A 23,743-nucleotide genomic window follows, 5' to 3' on the forward strand; every position below is an offset into this window, starting at 1 on the left:
TGTTTACAATCCTCAGTTGGGCATTGTTCTACATGGTGTCAAGGAGTTGAATGGTTTTTGAACCTCCATGCTATATGTGTGCACAAGTGAAGCTTCCAAATGATAAAGAGGACTTACATAATGGGGCTAGAAGGGTACGGTTCATCCTTAAATCTCTTCCGACATATGTAACATTTCGAGATAAAGTCATTACGAGTGATCCAGATAGACCATGTAATCAACAGCGATGGCAGCGCGCCTTCAACTCGTGCTAGTGTCTGTAGTCGTCGCTAGGTGGTCCGAGTACCAATTTGTAATTTTCTTCACGTTTTGAACTATTTATACTACTATTGATGATTATTAATAGATCAATGGATTTTTCGGAAAAAAAACATTATCAACTTCATAAAAAAGGCTTGGAGATAGCAAGATTAAGGCTAGACAATGTATCTAGAAGATCAAGTTGTCCCAAGGCAGGGTGAATCCACTGAGGACAACACACCAAAGGGGTACTGAAAAACAAATGATATCTTATCTTAAGATGATGCTGATTACACATGACACGGGAATCACAAAATTCTTAGTTGTACTTATATGATTATTATTGAACGCCACACTTACCTTATAGGGTACAAACAACACACATAACTTGAAGAAGACAAGTACTCGGAAGAAAAAACCACGCACGATTTGGATGCACACGATCAAGCCGGGAGAGCATGCACGGCACGTCCTTATTGGCTTATTAGCTTCCCTCGCATCGATCAGAAGGCCACTTCTGCTTTGGCAAAGTCCTCCCTTTTGTGGGTCACGTCCGCCACCATCTCACCGAACCTGCACGGCGGGCTGACCACCGGCACCGCACGGCGCCCGTGCTGTCCACGCCCGTGCTGGAGCCCATCGGCTTGCACGTCGTCGTTGGACTTGCGTGCGATGATGACGGAGTTCACCACGTCGTCATCAGGGTGACACACGGCCAGCACCTCAAACCCACCTCGTCCGATGTCCTCCGGGTCGACGATCGGGTACAGGAACCCGCGCGCCCCGTGCGCGCTGCGCACGACGAGGGCCGCGCCGTCCGCCATGTGCGCGCCGAGGTGGGCGATCACCTTCGCCTTCTCCTCGGCTGCCATGCCCACGAGCGCGGCCAGGAAGACGACGTCGTACGCGCCGAGCTCGCCGGCGAGGTCGGCCACATCCGCCGTGTGGAACAACATGCGCGCGCCCACGTCCGTGTCCGCGCGGAACAGCTTGCTGGCGCGCTCGTTGGCGGCTCCGCACAGGTCGTAGTTGTCGAACACCGTGTCGGGCAGGTGGTGCGCGGCGAGGACGAAGGAGCTGAACGGCAGCGGGCCGGACCCGATGAAGGCGACGCGGGCCGGCGCGATGCCGCCCGGCACGTAGCGCACCAGGAGCTCGTACTCCAGCTTGCTCAGGTTGATGTAGTTGCTGTAGTAGGGGAACATGCCGAGGTGGTCCAGTGGGTTGTCGAAGGCGGCGAGCATGTCGGAGTAGTGAGCTTCCAGCTTCCCCTCGGCCTCGGAGCAGAGACGGATGAGGCCCTCCCGCATCTGCTGCGCCTCCGGGCCGAGCTTGGTGACGTCCACGGGGCTCGCTGGGACGCACGCGGTGACCAGGTCGGTGAAGAGCGCGTCCACGTCGGGGCACGGGCTCAGCGACGGCAGCTTGGAGATGGCGGCGTGGAGCCCGGTGATCTTCTGGACCAGGGCATCCACCTCCTTGTTCTGGTACTCCATTTCAGTTTTGTTGTCTGTTACTGATCTGTGAGAGGGACTGACAGTGGAGTGAAGTGAAGTGGTCGAGCTGCTTGATGAGCTATGGAATGGGAACTATACGCTGTGTATAAGTAGCAGTACCAGGCTGCTTCTAGACAACCAAAAAGAAGCTGGAAAAGATGTGCATATGCATGCAAGCTTCACGCGTCCATGCCCGATATGGCTGGTTTCATGCCTCTGTTGTGACGTGTACTTCAGGTTCGGCTATTGAGGTGGACACCCTACGTTTTCTATGTCTTCCTCAAGATCTCTTTGAATAAAGTGCACACATGAAAAATGCTAGTCAGATACTAAATATCTTTGCATAGTGTTTGGCCGTTTCTCATGCATGTTTGCAAATCTTGATGCAACAACGAAGATATACAGATCTAAAAAATGCTGCTGCTAAAAGAAGATACGAAAAAGGTAATCTATCACCTGATTCACACATTACAAATCTACCCATCATCTTTCTCATTTTTGGCACAAATTTTCCATAGACCTTGCTTGTGTTCTTGGAAAACATCACTCCGTATTCACACAAAGAAAACAGTAGAAAAGCCATCCTCACACTGCTCCGATAGAGGATTTCAGAAGACAAATACTTGCATGGTGTATCTTTGTGCCATTATTCCGTGTTCATAACTTCATACGCGTAGGCTTTTTGTCGAGAGGAAATCATCCTTGCCTCGGCTACAGTTTCCTGCATCCGATGTCCAAAAAGAGGGAACCCCCTCCTTCCCCACCCCAAATTTGTGTCAGTTCCCATAATAGGCACATGTGGAAAATATACAGATTCTAGTCCATGCGCACAAACAAAAAAAACTACCAGATTAAAGTTGCCTATGTGAACTATACATATTTTAAATGTTTTTTTATGTTATAATATAATAACTTGCCTACTTGTTCTTCCCTGCTAGAAGTTGGTGCCAATTTAGGATTCAGGGTTTAGGGTTATTGTTAGTTAGGGTTTAGAGTTTAGGGTCAGAGAGCCCTCGAGTCGCTCAACTTGGGAGACTCGGGCGGCGACAAGAACTCTAGCTCGACTCCAACCGTTCCAGCTCCTCCCTCCCCACCATTGACGGAGGAAGTCACCGGGCAAACATCGCAAGGCGGACATCGACGGCGAGGATGTCTCATCGCGCTTCATCTTCTCAGCATGCTCTTGCTTTTGGGCGGTTCTTGTAGGTTGGCGCCGCTGCTTGGTTGACGTCCTCGCCGACGGCTTGGGTAGGGTCTCTGGGCCAACACGTGCTCGACGGGGTAGGCATCACGCTCGGATCTAGCGGCTCCAAGGTCATAGGCTGGGAGGCTTGGCTGCTGGGCTCAGATGAGCGCACACGTTTCCTCTCCCTCCGTCATCCTCTCCAGTCATGATGCTCCGTACCCTTCCTCATCGGCTTGCCGCGTTGTTCTAGCGAGCCAGCCCCTGCCCGGATGTAGGATACCTCATGATCTGAATGGATCTGACGGTAGGGCTAGGCCTGGTACGATGGTTGTTTGGGGGCTTGTAGACTCATGCCAACATCACATCAATATAACTTATCCCCACAGGTGGGGAAGGGAAGCGGGCTTGACCTCGTACAAGTATTATCTCCTTCAGAACTTGTTTGGTATTATAGTTTTGAGGGGATTTGTGAGCACTAAACCCCAAATCACTATTTGTTAATAGAAGTGTGTTTAGTTCTAGTGTATTGGTTAGTCTAATCCCCACTTTCTCCCACTTATTTTCTAGATTGTATTTTTCTCAAGTTCCACTACACTACCTTTATCTAATGGGTTGGGGAGATCGGGGTTTTGAGGGGTTGGATCCAGGATTATCCCCTCTAATCTTTCTATTCTTAATAGGTGATCCCATTTTCCTGCACATGCAAGGTATCCACCTCAGCAAGTCTCTTATTGGTCCACATCATCCACGTCACCCTTTTTCCCTCTCAAGTGCATTTAGCCGTTCACCCACAAAATCCTCACGTGTTGGGCTGGAAGACAACTCTTCCAATCGACATGGGCTACAAAGCATGGCGTGGAGGACATGGGCCGCACATCCCCAATTCAGCTCGCAGATGGGCTAGAGAACCCACCGTCCAATATACTCGCTCGATGGATGACACCCTCAACTTGCTCGGTAGCCGTTCGTCCCCCAAAAGAAAAGCTCAGACTATGTTCGTCTTCCATCCTCCTCCCCATGAATGTGCCGCCGCGAGTTAATACTCATCAAAACACATGATAAATCCGAGCATTCAAGGACTGAGAACTGCTCTATGGAGCTCATCCGCCACCGCAATTGCAACCACCTTAAAAAGAGGCCCCGCTGCCTTCCACATCCACAGTTCCAGACCAAACACATCGCCACAATGCCAAGCGGCCTCAACGTTGGTTCCTGGCCGATCCCCATTCTAATTCCTCCTTCATTTTTTTCGGGATCCCTCAATATATCTTTCCAATCTGGCGGGTTCATCCCTTGCTGAAATACCTCTGGGCGTTGTACATCTGCACCCGATTCTATTGGATTCAGTCAGCTGCTACCTCAGGTTTGGATTCTCAGACTGCTCGCTGGATATTTCTTTGGGTTTATTGACTACTCGATATGCGGGCAGTACATAGCGGCTTCTTCTATTGGTACGCATACTCTAATCTCCTTCCCCTGTTCTGCTCCAGCAAACGCAGGTAATCAGATTATTTAACATAGCAAGCTTTGTCTGGTTTCAAGTGGATTGACAGGGACTACTGGGCATCTCTAACTCTGGACTGTGGTGATGCTCACGAGGAGCAGCAACGAACTCCTCCAAGCCATGTGTTTCTTCTATTCCCGTTTTCTGAGTATGTTGTGGGTGTTTGTCTTCTAATGTCTTAATCTTCCTCACAGTTTCACAGGATGCACGCCTTTCCTGTAGGAGAAATTTGCCCCGTGTGAAATCTATCTTCGGAAGTCTTGAGGTATGAACTATATATGCAGAGGTTGACTCGTCTGTTCCTTTTATTCAAGTAGTGTTATGTCATTTAGATGCAATAGGAAAAATCGTTCTCCAGATTAAGACATGAGAAAGGGTAATTAAGTGTCAATCTAAGATTTTTTGTAATGACTTTACTGCCACTTTCAGTGGTTGTTTATTCAATCCTCATATGGCTATTGTTGTAGTTCATCCAACGAATTATTTATTCGCATACATTTCTGCACTATTGGCAGGAAGAATTGAACATGAAATACTTTATGCCTTTATATTGTATATACTCACCAGTCTGATTGAACATACCACACGCTGTGTTCACTAACCAAAGAAAATAATTTACCAATTGATACGTATCCAACATATCTATAATTTCTGATGTTCCATGCTAGTTTTATGACAATACCTACATGTTTTGCTCACACTTTATAATATTTTTATGCATTTTCCGGAACTAACCTATTAACAAGATGCCGAAGTGTCAGTTCCTGTTTTCTGCTGTTTTTGGTTCCAGAAAGGCTGTTCGGGCAATATTCTCGGAATTCGACGAAACAAAAGCCCAAGGCCTTATTTTCCCCGGAATGTTCCAGAACACCGAAGGAGAGCCGGAGGGGGGCCAAGGGGGACCCACACCATAGGGGGCGCGGGTCCCACCCTGGCCGCGCCGCCATGTGGTGAGGGAGCCCTGTTGCCTCTCCGACTCCGCCTCTTCGCATATAAAACCCCTCGTGACCTAAAAACCCGATACCAATTGACGAAACTCCAGAAAAACTCCAGGGACGCCGCCGCCATCGCGAAACTCCGTTTCGGGGGACATAAGTCTCTGTTCCGGCACGCCACCGGGACGGGGAATTGCCCCCGGAGTCATCTCTATCGACACCACCGTCATCTTCATCGCCATCGCTTTCTCCTATGATGAGGAGGGAGTAGTTCTCCCCCGAGGCTGAGGGCTCTACCGGTAGCTATGTGGTTCATCTCTCTCCCATGGTGTGATCTTTATGTGATCATGAGCTTTGTATCACTATTAATATATGTGCTACTCTAGTGATGTTATTAAAGTAGTCTATTCCTCCTCCATGATATAATGTTGACAGTGTGTGCATCATGTAGTACTTGGCGTAGGTTATGATTGTAATCTCTTGTAGATTATGAAGTTAACTATTACTATGATAATATTGATGCTATCTATTCCCCCTTTCATAGCTATTGTTGACAGTGTGTATGCTATGTTAGTACTCGGTCTAAATTGCAATGGTCTATTATGCACTCTAGAGGTTACTTTAATATGAACTCCGAATGTTGTGGAGCTTGTTTACTCCGGCTTGAGGGAGCTCTTGTAGCCCTACACAATGAATGGTGTTTGTTATCCAACAAGAGAGTGTTTGAAGTAGCACAAGTGAAGAGAAGTTATTTATTTATGTGATCATTGTTGAGAGTGTCCACTAGTGAAAGTATGATCCATAGGCCTTGTTTCTAAGCATTGAAACACCGTTTCCAACAAGTTCTGTTACATGTTTGCTTGCTGCCATTTTTATTTCAGATTGCAATTACTACTTACAATCATCCATATTACTTGTATTTCACTATCTCTTCGCCGAACTAGTGCACCTATACATCTGACAAGTGTATTAGGTGTGTTTGGGACACAAGAGACTTCTTGTATCGTAATTGCAGGGTTGCTTGAGAGGGATATCTTTGACCTCTACCTCCCTGAGTTCGATAAACCTTGGGTGATTCACTTAAGGGAAACTTGCTGCTGTTCTACAAACCTCTACTCTTGAAGGCCCAACACTGTCTACAGGAATAGAAGCGTGCGTAGACATCAAGCTATTTTCTGGCGCTGTTGCCGGGGAGGTAAGGTAAAAGGTATTCACATCCTCCGACTACTAAGCTATTTCCTAGCACTGTTGCCGGTGTGTGAGTGCTCGAAGCTATTTCCTTTAGATCCTGCAATTATATCTTTTTGTTTCTTGTTTTTATTTTCACTAGTTAGGCATAATGGAAAACAACAAATTTAGTGAGCTTTTTAAACTTTTTCCTGAGTTGAGACATGAATGGTCTGATGCGAAAATTAAAAAACCTATGGAACCTTATCTGCATGATAGTAGCAATGTTATTAGTATGAATGCAATTACTGCTAATGCTATGGAAAAGTTTAAGCTTGGGGAAGCTAGCTCTTATGATCTTTTTAGCTTCCCATCTTTAAGGGAGAAAATTTGCTCTGATAATAAATCCCATATGCGATAACTCTAATGATGCTTGTGATATTTTAAATCCACCTACTGAAAGTTTTCCTTTCAAGATACCCATGAAAATTATTGAACGTGTTATGGATAACCGCTATGAAGGGGATGGAACTGTCAATCCTAGTGATCATTTACTCTTTATACATGAATTATGCGAGTTGTTCGAGAATGCAGGTATTTCAAAGGACCAAGTTAAGAGGAAGCTATTCTCTATATCTCTGAAGGGCAGAGCCGCATAATGGTATAAGATGCTGAAGAATGGTCGATCTATTGGTTGGGAGGAAATTGTACCTCTCTTTTATTCTAAATTTTATCCTCCTCATGAAGTGCATGTTGATAGGAATTACATTTATAACTTTATCCTCGTGATGGAGAGAATATTTCCCAAGCATGGGGGAGATTGAAGTCACTAATGCTCAAATGTCCCATTCATGAGCTCCCCCGTAATGTTATTATTAATAATTTTTATGCAAGGCTTTCAGGACACCACAAGGACTATCTAGATGCATGTTTGGAGGGATCTTTCACAAGCAAGGAGGTTGAAGCTAGATGGGACCTTCTTGATCGGATTCAGGAGAACGCTGAAGATTGGGAGAACGACAAAGGTAAAGAACCAGGTATAAACTATGAATATGAATGCATTAAGTCTTTCATTGAAACTGCTGATTTTCAAGAGCTTAGTGCTAAATATGGTCTTGATCCTCAAATTATGGTCGATTATTATAGAGCCTTTGCTTCCCATATTAATGTTCCTAAAGCAAATTGGTACATGTATCATGAACCTTTCAAAGACACTTGCATGGAAAATGAAATTATTGTTAATGATTGCAATAAACATGCCCAAACTTCTGAAAATACTATTTCTTATAAGCATGTTAATTTTTGTGGAATGCATAGACCTTGTGGAATTAATCAAATCGAAGATGAATATTGTATCCATCATAGGAATGAAAAGACTAGAAAGTGGTTTAGGGCTCTAGATGATCTTGGTGAAAAAGTTTGTACCCTCTATCTTTTATTTGTGAACTTTGCCATAGAGTGGGTCATTTTAATTTTCAATGCTCCTCCAATGATAATTCGAACCCCACGAGTGCTGCAAATTTGTATTGTGATGATGAAATCCTTCCTAATCAACATGATGAACTTACTTTATTTTTGGGGTGTGAAGAGTTATCAAGAAAAAATTCTTTGTTACACATGAGTGATCTTGATATTGATAGTGTCCTGCATGGGTGTCTTTCTTATTGCATTAATAATTGCCATACAAACACTTACATACAGAATATTTTAGAAGATGACACTTTGCCAAAATATGATAGGACCGCTGTGTGTTTTAAACTTATTAATGAAAAGGAGGAATCCTCCCAAGTTTCTTCTATTGTTTACGGAAATAAATCGGGTTATGTGGAGAAGACTCCCTTCAAGCCTCTTCCTCCTAAAGAAGGGAACGAGGAGAAGGAAAAGAAGAAGAAGAAGAAGAAGAAGAAGAAGAAGAAGAAGAAGAAGAAGAAGAAGAAGAAGAAGAAGAAGAAGAAGAAGAAGAAGAAGAAGAAGAAGAAGAAGAAGAAGAAGAAGAAGGGAACGAAGAAGAAGAACAAGAAGAAGAAGAAGAGGGGGAATAACAAGAAAGAGGTAACGGCATATCCCCGCGTGTATGAGATAACGATAGGTAACCGTAAGTATGTTGCTCCTAATGATTATTATGATAATGAATCTGAGTACAATGATCTTCCTATGCCCTTTACCTACATTAGTGATTATGATTTAGAAGAGAACACTACTTTTGATATTGAAAATCTCTGGGAAACTAATTCTGAAAATGATGATGTTGATACTTGCCATAGTATTAATACTATCCATGTTTCTTCCCATGACAATATAGAAAGCTCTAAGCTTGGGGAAGCTTGTTTTGATAAACATGATATTTTTAGTCCCCCAAGCATGGAGGAGAAAATTTACTTTGATGATATTTTACCTCCTATATATGATGACTACAATGATGACTATCATATTTTCAGTCCACCTACTATTGAGGAGAAAATTAATTATGATTACAATATGCCTCCTATATATGATGATTATGGTGATGAGAATAATAATGATAGCTATTTTATTGAATTTGCTCCCACTACAATTAATAGCAATGACTATGCTTATGTGGAGAGTAATAATTTTATGCATGTAGCTCATGATAAGAATGTTTCATGTGATAGTTATATTGTTGAGTTTGTTCATGATGCTACTGAAAGTTATTATGAGAGAGGGAAACATGGTTATATGCATCTTAATAATATTAAGTTTCCCCTCTTTATGTTGAGAATCTTGAAATTGCGCTTGTGTTGCCTTTCTATGCTTGTTGCTTTGTGCTTACATGACTTGTTTATTTACACGATTCCTTTTCATAGGAAGTGGGTTAGACTTAAAAGTGTTTCTTATTTGCTTTTGATGCTCTCTTTTGTTTCAACTCTTATTTCTTGCGAGTGCATCATTAAAATTACTGAGCCCATCTTAATGGCTATAAAGAAAGCACTTCTTGGGAGATAACCCATGTTTTTATTTTGCTACTGTTTTGTTGTGTCTTGGAAGTTGTTACTATTGTAGCAACCTCTTCTTATCTTTATTTTATTGCATTGTTGTGCCAAGTAAAGTCTTTGATAGTAAGGATGATACTAGATTTGCATTACTGCGCAGAAACAGATTTCTTGTTGTCACGAAATTGAGTAGCCCCGTCTGTAGGTAACTCAGAAAAATTTGCCAATGTACGTGCGTGATCCTCAGATATGTACGCAACTTTCATTCAATTTGAGCTTTTTCATCTGAGCAAGTTAAGTGCCCCTGAAAAATTCGTCTTTACGGACTGTTCTGTTTTGACAGATTCTGCCTTTTATTTCGCATTGCCTCTTTTGCTATGTTGAATGGATTTCTTTGATCCATTAACTTTCAGTAGCTTTGTGCAATGTCCAGAAGTATTAAGAATGATTATGTCACCTCTGAATATGTGAATTTTTGATTATGCACTAACCCTCTAATGAGTTTGTTTTGAGTTTGGTGTGGAGGAAGTTTTCAAGGGTCAAGAGAGGAGGATGATACAATATGATCAAGAAGAGTGAAAAGTCTAAGCTTGGGGATGCCCCGTGGTTCATCCCTGCATATTTCAAGAAGACTCAAGCATCTAAGCTTGGGGATGCCCAAGGCATCCCCTTCTTCATCGACAACTTAGCAGGTCACCTCTAGTGAAACTATATTTTTATTCCATCACATCTTATGTGCTTTACTTGGAGCGTTTGTATGTTTTTATTTTTGTTTTTGTTTGAATAAAATCGGATCCTAGCATTCTTTGTTTGGGAGAAAGACACGCTCCGCTGTTGCATATGAACACAGGTGTTCTTAGCTTTACTTTTAATGTTCATGGCGAAGGTTGAAACTACTTCGTTCATTGTTATATGGTTGGAAACAGAAAATGCTTCATGTGGTAATTGGTATATTATCTTGAATAATTTGATACTTGGCAATTGTTGTGCTCAAATAGATCATGTTTAAGCTCTTGCATCATGTACTTTGTAACCATTAATGAAGAACTACCATAGAGCTTGTTGAAATTTGGTTTGCATGATTGGTCTCTCTAAACTCTAGATATTTTCTGGTGAAGTGTTTGAACAACAAGGAGATAGTGTAGAGTCTTATAATGCTTGCAATATGTTCTTATGTAAGTTTTGCTGTACCGATTCATACTTGCGTTTGCTTCAAACAACCTTGCTAGCCAAAGCCTTGTACTGAGAGGGATTACTTCTCGTGCATCTAAATCCTTGAGCCAAAAACTATGCCATTTGTGTCCACCATACCTACCTACTACATGGTATTTCTCTGCCATTCCAAAGTAAATTACTTGAAGTGCTACCTTTAAAATTTCATTCCTTGTCTTTGCAATACATAGCTCATGGGAAAATAGCCTTAAAAACTATTGTGGTATTGAATATGTAGCTTATGTGTCTTATTTCTTATAAGTTGCTTGTTGAGCGGTAACCATGTTTCTGGGGACGCCATCAACTATTACACCTTTGTTGAATATCATGTGAGTTGCATGTTCGTCTTGTCTGAAGTAAGGGTGATTTATCATGATCAAATGGTTTGACTATGCATATTGTTAGAGAAGAACATTGGGCCGCTAACCAAAGCCATGAATCATGGTGGAAGTTTCAGTTTGGACATCAATCCTCAAATCTCTTATGAGAATATTATCTGTTGTTGAATGCTTAAGCATTAAAAGAGGAGTCCATTATCCGTTGTCTATGTTGTCCCGGTATGGATGTCCTAAGTTGAGATCTATCAAAAACGAGAAATCAAATGCGATCTATCTCCTTGGACCTTTGTACAGGCGACATAGAGGTACCCCTTTGTGACACTTGGTTGAAACATATGTTATGCAATGATAATCCATGTAAATCCAAGCTAATTAGGACAAGGTGCGAGCACTATTGGTACTCTATGCATGAGGCTTGCAACTTATAGAACATCTTATGCATAACACATATGAATTATTACTACCGTTGACAAAATTGTTTCTATGTTTTCAAAATGAAAAGCTCTAGCACAAAAACATTAATCCATGTTTCCCTCTGCGAAGGTGCTGGCGTGTAGTTGACACACGTCTGTTGGGAACCCCAAGAGGAAGGTGTGATGCGTACAGCAGCAAGTTTTCCCTCAGTAAGAAACCAAGGTTATCGAACCAGTAGGAGTCAAGGAACACGTGAAGGTTGTTGGTGACGGAGTGTAGTGCGGCGCAACACCAGGGATTCCGGCGCCAACGTGGAACCTGCACAACACAATCAAAGTACTTTGCCCCAACTTAACAGTGAGGTTGTCAATCTCACCGGCTTGCTGTAAACAAAGGATTAAATGTATAGTGTGGAAGATGATGTTTGTTTGCGAAGAACAGTAAAGAACAGAGTTTGCAGTAGATTGTATTTCAGATGTAAAAGAATGGACCGGGGTCCACAGTTCACTAGTGGTGTCTCTCCGATAAGAAATAGCATGTTGGGTGAATAAATTACAGTTGGGCAATTGACAAATAGAGAGGGCATAACAATGCACATACATATCACGATGACTACTATGAGATTTAATCAGGGCATTACGACAAAGTACATAGACCGCTATCCAGCATGCATCTATGCCTAAAAGTCCACCTTCGGGTTAGCATCCGCACCCCTTCCAGTATTAAGTTGCAAACAACAGACAATTGCATTAAGTATGGTGCGGAATGTAATCAACACAAATATCCTTAGACAAAGCATTGATGTTTTATCCCTAGTGGCAACAACACATCCACGACCTTAGAACTTTCTGTCATTGTCCCAGATTCAATGGAGGCATGAACCCACTATCGAGCATAAATACTCCCTCTTGGAGTTACAAGTATCAACTTGGCCAGAGCCTCTACTAGCAACGGAGAGCATGCAAGAACATAAACAACATATATGATAGATTGATAATCAACTTGACATAGTATTCCATATTCATCGGATCCCAACAAACACAACATGTAGAATTACAAATAGACGATCTTGATCATGATAGGCAGCTCACAAGATCTAACATGATAGCACAATGAGGAGAAGACAACCATCTAGCTACCGCTATGGACCCATAGTCCAGGGGTGAACTACTCACACATCAATCCGGAGGTGATCATGGTGATGAAGAGTCCTCCGGGAGATGATTCCCTGCCGGAGGCGATCTCCTGAATCCCCCGATATGGGATTGGCGGCGGCGGCGTCTCTGGAAGGTTTTCCGTATCGTGGCTCTCGGTACTGGGGTTTTCGCGACGAAGGCTATAAGTAGGCGGAAGGGCGGAGTCGGAGGGCTGACGAGGGGCCCACACCATAGGGCGGCGCGGGCCCCACCGGCCAGGCCGCGCGGCCCTGTGGTGTCGGCGCCTCGTCGCCCCACTTCGTAATCCCTTCGGTCTTCTGGAAGCTTCGTGGAAAAATAAGATCCTGGGCGTTGATTTCGTCCAATTCCGAGAATATTTCCTTTGTAGGATTTCTGAAACCAAAAACAGCAGAAAAACGAGCAATCGACTCTTCGGCATCTCATCAATAGGTTAGTGCCGGAAAATGCATAATAATGACATAAAGTGTGTATAAAACATGTGAGTATCATCATAAAAGTAGCATGGAACATAAGAAATTATAGATACGTTTAAGACGTATCAGAAGGGCCCAATTCTTTTAATTTATGTTGAGTCAGTTTACCTACTTCTTTCTATCTTAGGAGCAAACACTTGTGTCAACTGTGTGCATTGATTCCTACATACTTGCTTATTTGCATTCATCATATTACTTTGAGTTGACAATTATCCATGAGATATATCCATGAGATAAACATGTTGAAGTTGAAAGCAACTGCTGAAACTTATATCTTCCTTTGTGTTGTTTCAAAACTTTCTACTAAGAATTTATTGCTTTATGAGTTAACTCCTGTGCAAGTCTTATAGATGCTTGTCTTGAAAGTACTATTCATGAAAAGTCTTTGCTATATGATTCAGCTTGTTTAGTCATTGTCTTTACCATTGCTTCGAATCACTTCATTCATCTCATATGCTTTACAATAGTATTGATCAAAATTATGATAGCATGTCACTTCAGAAATTATCCTTGTTATCGTTTACCTACTCGAGGGCGAGTAGGAACTAAGCTTGGGGATGCTTGATACGTCTCCAACGTATCTATAATTTCTGATGTTCCATGCTAGTTTTATGACAATACCTACATGTTTTGCTCACACTTTATAATGTTTTTATGCATTTTCCGGAACTAACCTATTAACAAGATGTCGAAGTGCCAGTTCCGTTTCTGCTGTTTTTGGTTCCGGAAAGGCTGTTCGGGCAATATTCTCGAATTCGACGAAACAAAAGCCCAAGGCTTTATTTTCCCGGAATGTTCCGAGAACACCGAAGGAGAGCCGAGAGGGGGCCAAGGGGGACCCACACCATAGGGGGGCGCGGGTCCCACCCTGGCCGCGCCGCCATGTGGTGAGGGAGCCCTGTTGCCTCTCCAACTCCGCCTCTTCGCCTATAAAACCCCTCGTGACCTAAAAACCCGATACCAATTGATGAAACTCTAGAAAGACTCCAGGGACGCCGCCCCCATCGCGAAAACTTCGTTTCGGGGGACAGAAGTCTCTGTTCCGGCATGCCGCCGGGACGGGGAATTGCTCCCGGAGTCATCTCCATCGACACCACCGCCATCTTCATCGCCATCGATGTCTCCTATGATGAGGAGGGAGTAGTTCTCCCCCGAGGCTGAGGGCTCTACCGGTAGCTATGTGGTTCATCTCTCTCTCCCATGGTGTGATCTTTATGTGATCATGAGCTTTGTATCACTATTAATCTATGTGCTACTCTAGTGATGTTATTAAAGTAGTCTATTCCTCCTTCATGATGTAATGTTGACAGTGTGTGCATCATGTAGTACTTGGCGTAGGTTATGATTGTAATCTCTTGTAGATTATGAAGTTAACTATTACTATGATAGTATTGATGCGATCTATTCCCCCTTTCATAGCTATTGTTGACAGTGTGTATGCTATGTTAGTACTCAGTCTAAATTGCAATGGTCTATTATGCACTCTAGAGGTTACTTTAATATGAACTCCGAATGTTGTGGAGCTTGTTTACTCCGGCTTGAGTGAGCTCTTGTAGCCTACACAATGAATGGTGTTTGTTATCCAACAAGAGAGTGTTTGAAGTAGCACAAGTGAAGAGAAGTTATTTATGTATGTGATCATTGTTGAGAGTGTCCACTAGTGAAAGTATGATCCCTAGGCCTTGTTTCTAAGCATTGAAACACCGTTTCCAACAAGTTCTGTTACATGTTTGCTTGCTGCCATTTTTATTTCAGATTGCAATTACTACTTACAATCATTCATATTACTTGTATATCACTATCTCTTCGCCGAACTAGTGCACCTATACATCTGACAAGTGTATTAGGTGTGTTGGAGACACAAGAGACTTCTTGTATCGTAATTGCAGGGTTGCTTGAGAGGGATATCTTTGACCTCTACCTCCCTGAGTTCGATAAACCTTGGGTGATTCACTTAAGGGAAACTTGCTGCTGTTCTACAAACCTCTGCTGAATAGAAGCGTGCGTAGACATCACCAATTTGAAGGCAATTTTGTCGTGGCATCCTGATGTATCTCATTTGGATAATTGGATCCACACCACCGTCAGTTGGAAGCTTCTCTCCGACCATCTCAATCTACCTAATTTTCTTGGTGCAGCTAAACTGATTGGGCCACAGTTAACAATACAAAATTCCAAATCATGTTTACCCAAAAAGTTTAGACAATAGGTTTGTTGAATAATAGATCTTCTACGGTAAGTGCTCTAAGAACAGCTATTTTTTCCTTCTTGCATATTACAGTCACAAGAGCAACTAAAAATTATGTTCTCAACTTGTGATTTTGTTTAGTGCTTTGGGCTTCTTTACTACCGGTCTCCGTTGTCCTAATTTGCTACTAATCTGCTTAATCCATTTAGAACTTGTCTCATCAGTCCAAATGGAGGTTCTTTGAGTGGCCACCGACTGTATCTTTTAAAGGTCATTTTAAATTGATTTTTTATTTAGAGCATCTCCACTCGTTTCCCCGAACAGGCCCCCGGCGTGCCATTTTTTCATCCGGACGGTGAAAAATGGCCCAGCCGCGCCCCCGGTTCCTCGTTTTTCGCCGGATTTGGGCTTTCATCCCAGGGCCGGGCCGGCAAAATTCGGGGCCCCGTACGAAACTGTAAAATGGGCCCCTATTTCACGAAACAATTATAAATAATGAACAATAGACGTTCAAACTAAAGAACTACTCTCGAGACCCGTAGATTTTGAACTTGTAAAATCATCATAAAAATTATTTTAGTAGAAATATTTAGTTTAAAAATCCAACCGGACCAATGGTCCAACCAAAAAATACCTGCGTTTGATAGTTTTGATGCATTTAAATTATTAGGGTTTTAAAAACTAGGAAATTACTTTTGTAATCACAATAGCTTATAACACACAAAGCTATCCCAACAAGTACATGCATATAGATAAGCCGATTATAAGAAATACCCCATGAGAGGAATGCAATATCACTATATCAAATTACAAAGTTTCTAATATGTTTAAGACTTGAATTAGAAAAAAAATCAGAACTAAGCTATCCCTGCATGTATATAGATAAGCCCACTGTAAGAGCTACCTCATGAGATGAATACAGTATCACTATATCTAATTACGAACATACAACCTGTCTGAGTTGTATTCAATGCTATTAAAATGAATAATCAAGTAGTACTTTTTATCATAGGCATATGCATCAATGAGAATAGAAACAAGGTGGAGAAAAGAAAGGAGCTGCGCCAATCAGAATATAAAAAAGCTAGAGAAAAAAAGAGAGCAGCGCCAATTAAAATAGTAGAAAAAGGTCAGGAAAAAAGAAAAATAAGGAGCTGCCTGCAAGAATCGAACTTCCAACCTGTTACGTATCAATCTGCACGGCAAGCCCAATACAAACAATTGGGCTGAGATTGTTTGATGCTTCATAACTGATGTATAGAAATATAATATAAATAAGGCCAACTTAAAAAATTTGGGCCCTAAATTTTTTGGGCCCTGTGCGGCCGCACGGACCGCACTCCCATGGGCCCGGGCCTGTTTCATCCATCCGGCGAGCCCACGCCAACCCCGGCCTACCGGGAAGCGCTCGGGGACTCCGGACGAAGCGAAAGCACGCGAAACGCCGAGATATTTCTCCCGCGCTTTTCCGCCGCAGAGGTGCCGCGCGCACTAAAAGCCTGCCGCCGGTCAGCTCGCCGCGGACGCGTCGCATTCCACACGTCATTTAATCGCCGGCACCAGCCGCGCCTATATACCCCGCTCCGCTCGCCGCGACGCGTATCCCCGCTCCACTCTCCCTCCACTCTCCCGATCCATGGCGTTCAACGACGAAGACGGCGCAGCCAACAACGGCTTCCCCCGCTGGTCGCTCCACGCGTGGGAGGGGCACCTCTTCCACCAGGCGGGGTACCCCTGCCCGCCGGACACGAGGCCTCCCGGCGGCGGGTGGCGGCTAAGTGCTGGCGGCGTACCAATCCCGCCGCCGCCCCGGGAACACGCCCTCGACGTCGCCATCGAGGAGGCTCGGATGACGATGACGGATGAAGAGCGCGCCGACCCGCGCCACCACCCCGACAACTACACGAGGTGGAACTCGTTCTTCCTCCGGCGGTGGGAGCGGGAGCTGGCGTCCTACGACGGCCCGCCACCTCCGCCTCCGCGCAACAACACCGCGGGTCGCCGACGTTGGTGGAGCGCGCCGAATAGGACGCTGGAGAACGTCCTCGAGCACATCGAGGGTGGCAACTTCCCGGTGCTGACGATTCCCCCCTCCATCGAGGGCATCGGCCAGCCGACGCCGGGGAAACAGCTGGCAGCCACGGCGCATGGCTGCCAGCTCATCGTCTTCCGGATCGGCGTCGAGGTCGCTCTCCAGGTCGGCGCCATCCTTGGCGCCGGTGAAAAAGGAGGCGGCTTCCCCGCCGAGCAACCGCGCGCGCGGCGGCGGCGTCGTCATCCGCGAGCCCTCGACGGCACAAGGACGGCTCCATCCCAAGCGCGAACACGACACCTCCGGCGAGCGGAAGCGCAAGCCGGTGAAGGTGAAGGTGGAGGAGGCCGAAAGCGCCGAGGACGCCGCCATCCTCGAGGCCGTCATCGCGAGGTCCCTCCAGGACCTCGTCCCCGCTGAGAACGCCATGCCACTCGACCAGGCCTGCGCCTGGTTGAGGGAGCAGTGGGAGAAGGAGGAGGCAGAGCGGCAGGCGAGGCTCCTCGAGGACGTCGCTCGCTACTGCCGGCCTGCGACTCCTCCATCCAGCGCCGCCATCCCCGTCATCGACCTCGAAGCCTCCGACGACGACTGGTACAAGCCATCGCCGTCCCCGCCTCGCACCAGTGGCCGGTGGGAAGACGCCGGCCAAGGCAGCAGCCAGGCGGCTTCGGCGCCGCCGCGGTTCGGCGGCACGACGGCTCCGACGACGATGGCGGCGACGGCGACATGGACTACACGGTGTTCTACCGCCATTTGGGCATGTAGAGCGCCGTGTTTTAATATTTATAGTTGTATTCCCCTAGCCGAATTCGAAATATAGTCGAATTCGGCCTCTATGTATGAACTTCGCCCTCTATATAGTAAATATCATTAAATTTAGTCTAAATTCGCCCGTTTTAAGCCGTAGTTTGTCAAGTTTCCGTTTTTCAAATTTAGATCGCCGTCTTCGCCTGAGCACGCGGCTGAGAAACTACTCCTCCCCACGCCAAATTTACGTCCAATCCGGACGTAAATTTCCCCGGATTTCGGCGTGGGGAGGGCAAACGAGTGGAGATGCTCTTACCTTCCCATGTTGTGAATGTATTGAAAGGATGTGTCTATTATTCAGTATTGTTTTACTGACAATAGTGCCACAACAACCATGCTATTTTCATCTTTTGTTCATTTTATTGAGACAATTTGCTCCTCAAGATACACATGCCACATATTTATCGTTCTTTGTAGTGTCGGCATTTTACATGTGAGGTGAAGGAACTAAATAGTACAATGTAATTGGCCAATCAATTGATGGATGTTGCTTTAAAATATCCCTTTAATTCCATATTGCTCTTTTATTTTTATTTTTCTACAATGTTGTTTTTATCTGAAATTTAGTATACAATGAGCCCGGAGCAACGCGCGGGGTATCATCTAGTCTTTATAAAAACTCTAGTACCAAACAAAACACCATGCATTTTCCTCTACTCTGCCTTTTAGGGAAAGTTGTACTTATATTATTATTATTGAACACCACACTTACAGTGTAGGGTACAAACAACACACATAACTTGAAAAAGACAAGTACTTGGAAGAAAAAACGACGCCCGATTGGCATGCATATGATCAAGCAGGGTGAGCATGCACGGCACGGCCTTATTGGCTTACGGCAGGGAGAGCATGCTTCCGTCGCATCGATCAAAAGGCCACTTCTGCTTTGGCGAATTCCTCCCTCTTGTGGGTCACGTCCGCCACCATCTCACCGAACCTGCACGGCGGGCTGACCACCGGCACCGCACGGCGCCCGTGCTGTCCACGCCCGTGCTGGAGCCCATCGGCTTGCACGTCGTCGTTGGACTTGCGTGCGATGATGACGGAGTTCACCACGTCGTCATCAGGGTGGCACACGGCCAGCACCTCAAACCCGCCTCGCCCGATGTCCTCGGGGTCGACGATCGGGTACAGGAACCCGCGCGCCCCGTGCGCGCTGCGCACGACGAGGGCCGCGCCGTCCGCCATGTGCGCGCCGAGGTGGGCGATCACCTTCGCCTTCTCCTCGGCTGCCATGCCCACGAGCGCGGCCAGGAAGACGACGTCGTACGCGCCGAGCTCGCCGGCGAGGTCGGCCACATCCGCCGTGTGGAACAACATGCGCGCGCCCACGTCCGTGTCCGCGCGGAACAGCTTGCTGGCGCGCTCGTTGGCGGCTCCGCACAGGTCGTAGTTGTCGAACACCGTGTCGGGCAGGTGGTGCGCGGCGAGGACGAAGGAGCTGAACGGCAGCGGGCCGGACCCGATGAAGGCGACGCGGGCCGGCGCGATGCCGCCCGGCACGTAGCGCACCAGGAGCTCGTACTCCAGCTTGCTCAGGTTGATGTAGTTGCTGTAGTAGGGGAACATGCCGAGGTGGTCCAGCGGGTTGTCGAAGGCGGCGAGCATGTCGGAGTAGTGAGCTTCCAGCTTCCCCTCGGCCTCGGAGCAAAGACGGATGAGGCCCTCCCGCATCTGCTGCGCCTCCGGGCCGAGCTTGGTGACGTCCACGGGGCTCGCTGGGACGCACGCGGTGACCAGGTCGGTGAAGAGCGCGTCCACGTCGGGGCACGGGCTCAGCGACGGCAGCTTGGAGATGGCGGCGTGGAGCCCGGTGATCTTCTGGACCAGGGCATCCACCTCCTTGTTCTGGTACTCCATTTCAGGTTTGTTGCTAGTTGCTGATGGATGCGCGAATATGCTGATCAGGGACTGACAGTGGAGTGAAGTGGTCGAGCTGCTGCTTGGTGAGCTATGGAACGGGCACCACGATGCGTATAAGTAGCAGTACCGTCTAGAGAGGATGGAGCAAGCTGGAAAGGCATGCGGATGCATGCAAGCTTCACGCGTCCATGCCCAATAAGGCTGGTTTCATGCCTCTGTTGTGACGTGTTCAGGTCCGGATATTGAAGTGGACAGCGTACGTTTGGCTGGTTCTCATGCATGACGTGTTCTTTGTCTTCCTCAAGATCTCTTTGAAGAAACTAAATATCTTTGCATAGTGTCTAGTTGTTTGTCATGCATGTTTGCAAATCTTGATGCAACAACGAAGACATACATATAAAAAAGAAGTGCTGCTAAAAGAAGATACTACCTTTTTGGTAATTTATCAACTAATTCACACATCACAAATATCCCCATCAACCTTCTCATTTTTTGGCAAAATTTATCCCTAGAACTTGCTTATGTGTTCTTCAAAAACATCACCGGTACGTATTCACACAAAGAAAATAGTACCAAATCCATCCTCACACTGCTCCGACGATTTCAGAAGAAAAATACTTGCTTGGTGTAATTTTGTGCCATTCTTCCATCTTCATATGTTATATTTCAACTTGCCTAGTTGTTCTTGCCTACTAGAATTCGGTCAGTACTCTAGCTCAACCCCTAACGCTCCAGCTCCTCCCTTCTCGCTATTGCCGGAAGAAGCCTTCGGGCAAACCCCCGAGGCGGACATCGACAATGGGGACGTCTCGGTGTGCTTCATCTTCCATGCATGCTCTTGCTTTTGGAGGGTTCTTGCAGTTGGCGCTGCTTGGTTGACATCCTCACCGACGGTTGGGGTAGGGTCCCTAGGCCGGCACATGCTCGCCAGGGTTGGCAACACGCTCGGATCTGATGGCTCCATGGTCACATGCTGGGACGCTTGGCTGTTGTTGGATAATTAGGCACAATTTCCATGATTAATTCCAGAATATAAAACATGATGACAACAACTACTAACATGTGAAACTCGAACATACTAGATGCATTAATTAACATGAGTAGCAGCATCACAAACAGTAAAGCATCCATCGCTAAACAGATCGAGATATATCGCACGTACCGATCTGGTGGTGGTGGCGGTGGAGGTGTAGCAGATGATGTCGCAGCAGTAACGTTGTTGATGACAACGTTGTTGACGACGGGGACGACGGGTCGAAGTAGACGGCGTTGAAGACGACGGTAGGCAGCACCGCCCGACTTGGACGGAAGGCGACCCGTGATGAAGAACTGGAGCAGTCGCGCAGAGCGCTTCCCAAAAACCTAATTCGCCCTCTCCCGTACAGGATCGCAAGGACGAGTGGTTCCGGAGACCTGCTCTCCCGTTCGCCGATGCACGTCGGCGTGCGGGATGGAGTAGTGACGCGTCCGTCTAGGTCTCTGTTCGTTTTCCTGAGCTGCAAAAAGGTAAGGAAAGTCTCGGCTCGAGGCTCAATCCACGTCGAGACGAGCGAGCGAGGAGGAGGAGGAGCGCGCGCGTGTAGCACTCCTATTCTCACTCACTTACTAGTGGTGGAACAACCCACCTTATAAGGTGGTCTAACTTCCTCCCAACTTTCCATGTGGGACTAAACTTTCCACCTCTTGCCACTCCCTAGTGAGCTGCCACCAACTTGGGCTCAAACTCACAAGGCTGCCACTAAGTGGGCTTTGAGATTTATAGGGAAAATCTGAAATCTAGTATGGGCCACCAAATGTGGGCCCAATATTTCAACAGCTGTTGGGCTCAGATATGTCCGCGAGAGTGCACAATTCCTCTCCCTCTGTCATCCTCCCTTTTCATGATGCTCTGAGCCCTGCCTTCGTCGGGATGACGATTTTTTGGGGGCTTGTAGGCGGCGTGTTTTTTGTTAGATCCAGCGCCATCGGGGTGATTGTTGTATATGCACCGAGATGGATTCGATTCTAGGGTTGTGTCCAATTATGGACCCTACTTGCGTGAATCTTGTGTTCTTGGTTGGGTCCGGAATACCACGTGTTTTCTCAGTTTGTGGGTCCAGTGGTTGCTTCCCCACTCCATCTCGGCAACCTCATGGTGTTGGCCAACTCCAGGCCATGTATGGTGCCTCGGCGAGACCTTGGGTTGGTTCTAACCACCACTGATGATGGTGATGCCTTTGGGTGTCGTTCTCCTTCTTGAAGGCATCACCATGAAGCCCATATTGGTTGGATTGGAGGTCTGCCTCTCCACCTCAGGTTGTTTTTCTTGTGATCTCAGCTTGGTAGATGCCTCTGCATGGCTGCCGAGTGTCCGTGTGATCTTATCGTGGTTTCCGTTCACCACCGATGTTGGCGTGGCTATTTATATTCAGGTAATTTTCTTGCTTGGGACACCATCAGAAACTACCGGGCTTGAATTGGTTGGGTCGTGCCATGGGGCATGCCGATGATTTCTCCCAAATTAAAGCTAGTGGCTAGTGTTTGTTGGTTGCTCGGTTATATGATTGATTTTTGGGATGGTGTTTTGCGGCCTGTGCGAAAGCCTTGCATGACCTTGGTCTGTGCCATGATGACGACGCTCTTCCCTGTCGTTTTCCTCTCTGGAGGTGTCTTGTGAAGGCCCTTCGTTTAGACTTTTGCGTCTTGTGTGGTCGATGTCCGTGCTTTGGAACTCCGATGGTAGCAGTTGCGGTGCGAGTGAGGTTTGTTGGTTTTGATAGTACAAGTGCTACCCCCGTGAAATAGAAGCAACGGAAGAAATGGCTCTCTAGGTGGATTCAAGCGACCTTGTTTTGCTTGTTTCTTTTCTAGTGTGTTCTTTATTCTTTTATTTTTAGCTAGCAACCTCAGCAGGTCATCGTAATGTATTTGTCTTAGCCGGTTGATGGTTTCTTTAATTCAAAGTCGGGGTAATTTTGAGCCTTCCATCAATTTTTTTTTGCCTAAACACACGCAACATGTTGCCCAGGTTGTTATCACCCACTAAGCATGGACAACTTGTTGAGAAGGGTGCATGCCATATGCCACATCAAACTTGCTTGTGAATATGTGATTAAAATTCACTAGGTTGGTTGATCGTGTGTACTTAAGTATCTCAAATGATGTCGAAATTGTGTGACTTGAGTTTGGTTTCATTAGTTTGGATGATCCAAAAAAAACATAGTTGCATTGTTCTTATGTAGAGCTACCCATATATATATTGTGTTAATTTACTAGAATGTAGTTATGTAGTGCACATATGTATGGAATGGCCTTTTTGTGCCATTTAATTGCCTACACATCATGGTTAAATTTTCTACAAAAATGGAGATGTCTTGCTTGTTACTAATTGTATTATAGTATGTCGTGATTAAATTGCTTGAAAATCAAATTGAGTTGCCTCTTTTTGCTATTTTATTTGATTCATGTACCAACTAAATTTTCTAAAAAAATGATTTTCCTCTTTTGTTACTACAATGGACTATATTTTGCAATTTATAAGCATAAAAAATCCATGTTGCGTGTATTAATAATGGGGAAATATTTATCTGGACTTGTGTAGATGAGTGTTCTGGACTTGAATATGTTTCCCGAGGAAATGTGGTTGGGTGGTGAATATGAAAATGGTGAGGATGGTGGAGACCTATTGTAGTATTCTCAAGTTCTTCCCGTTGGAGGATATAACGAGATTAATGGTGTTGGTGACTTGCGACTTAGTTGATCATGTGCATGTTGCTT

The 23,743-nt window shown here is 45.6% G+C and overlaps 1 protein-coding gene across 1 annotated transcript; it reads right to left on the reverse strand.

Moving 5' to 3' along the window:
- Positions 1 to 743: 743 nt before the first annotated feature.
- LOC124662036 (probable nicotianamine synthase 2) lies at positions 744 to 19,984 on the reverse strand. Its single transcript, XM_047199922.1, has 2 exons — positions 19,139 to 19,984; positions 744 to 1,730 (listed from the first exon to the last, which is right to left on the reverse strand). Exons 1-2 carry the CDS (start codon positions 19,982 to 19,984, stop codon positions 744 to 746), a joined length of 1,833 nt encoding a protein of 610 aa, XP_047055878.1.
- Between the last annotated feature and the right edge of the window lie 3,759 nt (positions 19,985 to 23,743).

This window comes from Lolium rigidum, chromosome 6 (genome assembly GCF_022539505.1).
Source record: "Lolium rigidum isolate FL_2022 chromosome 6, APGP_CSIRO_Lrig_0.1, whole genome shotgun sequence".
Lineage (NCBI taxonomy): Eukaryota > Viridiplantae > Streptophyta > Magnoliopsida > Poales > Poaceae > Lolium > Lolium rigidum.

Excerpts from the sequence above, each read along its gene's own strand:
- LOC124662036 (XM_047199922.1), bottom strand. The coding sequence starts at position 19,984 with ATGGAGTACCAGAACAAGGAGGTGGATGCCCTGGTCCAGAAGATCACC. Across the intron at positions 1,731-19,138 it reads CACGCAAGTCCAACGACGAC|TACCAGAACAAGGAGGTGGA; the intron begins GTGCAAGCCGAT and ends ACTGAAATGGAG.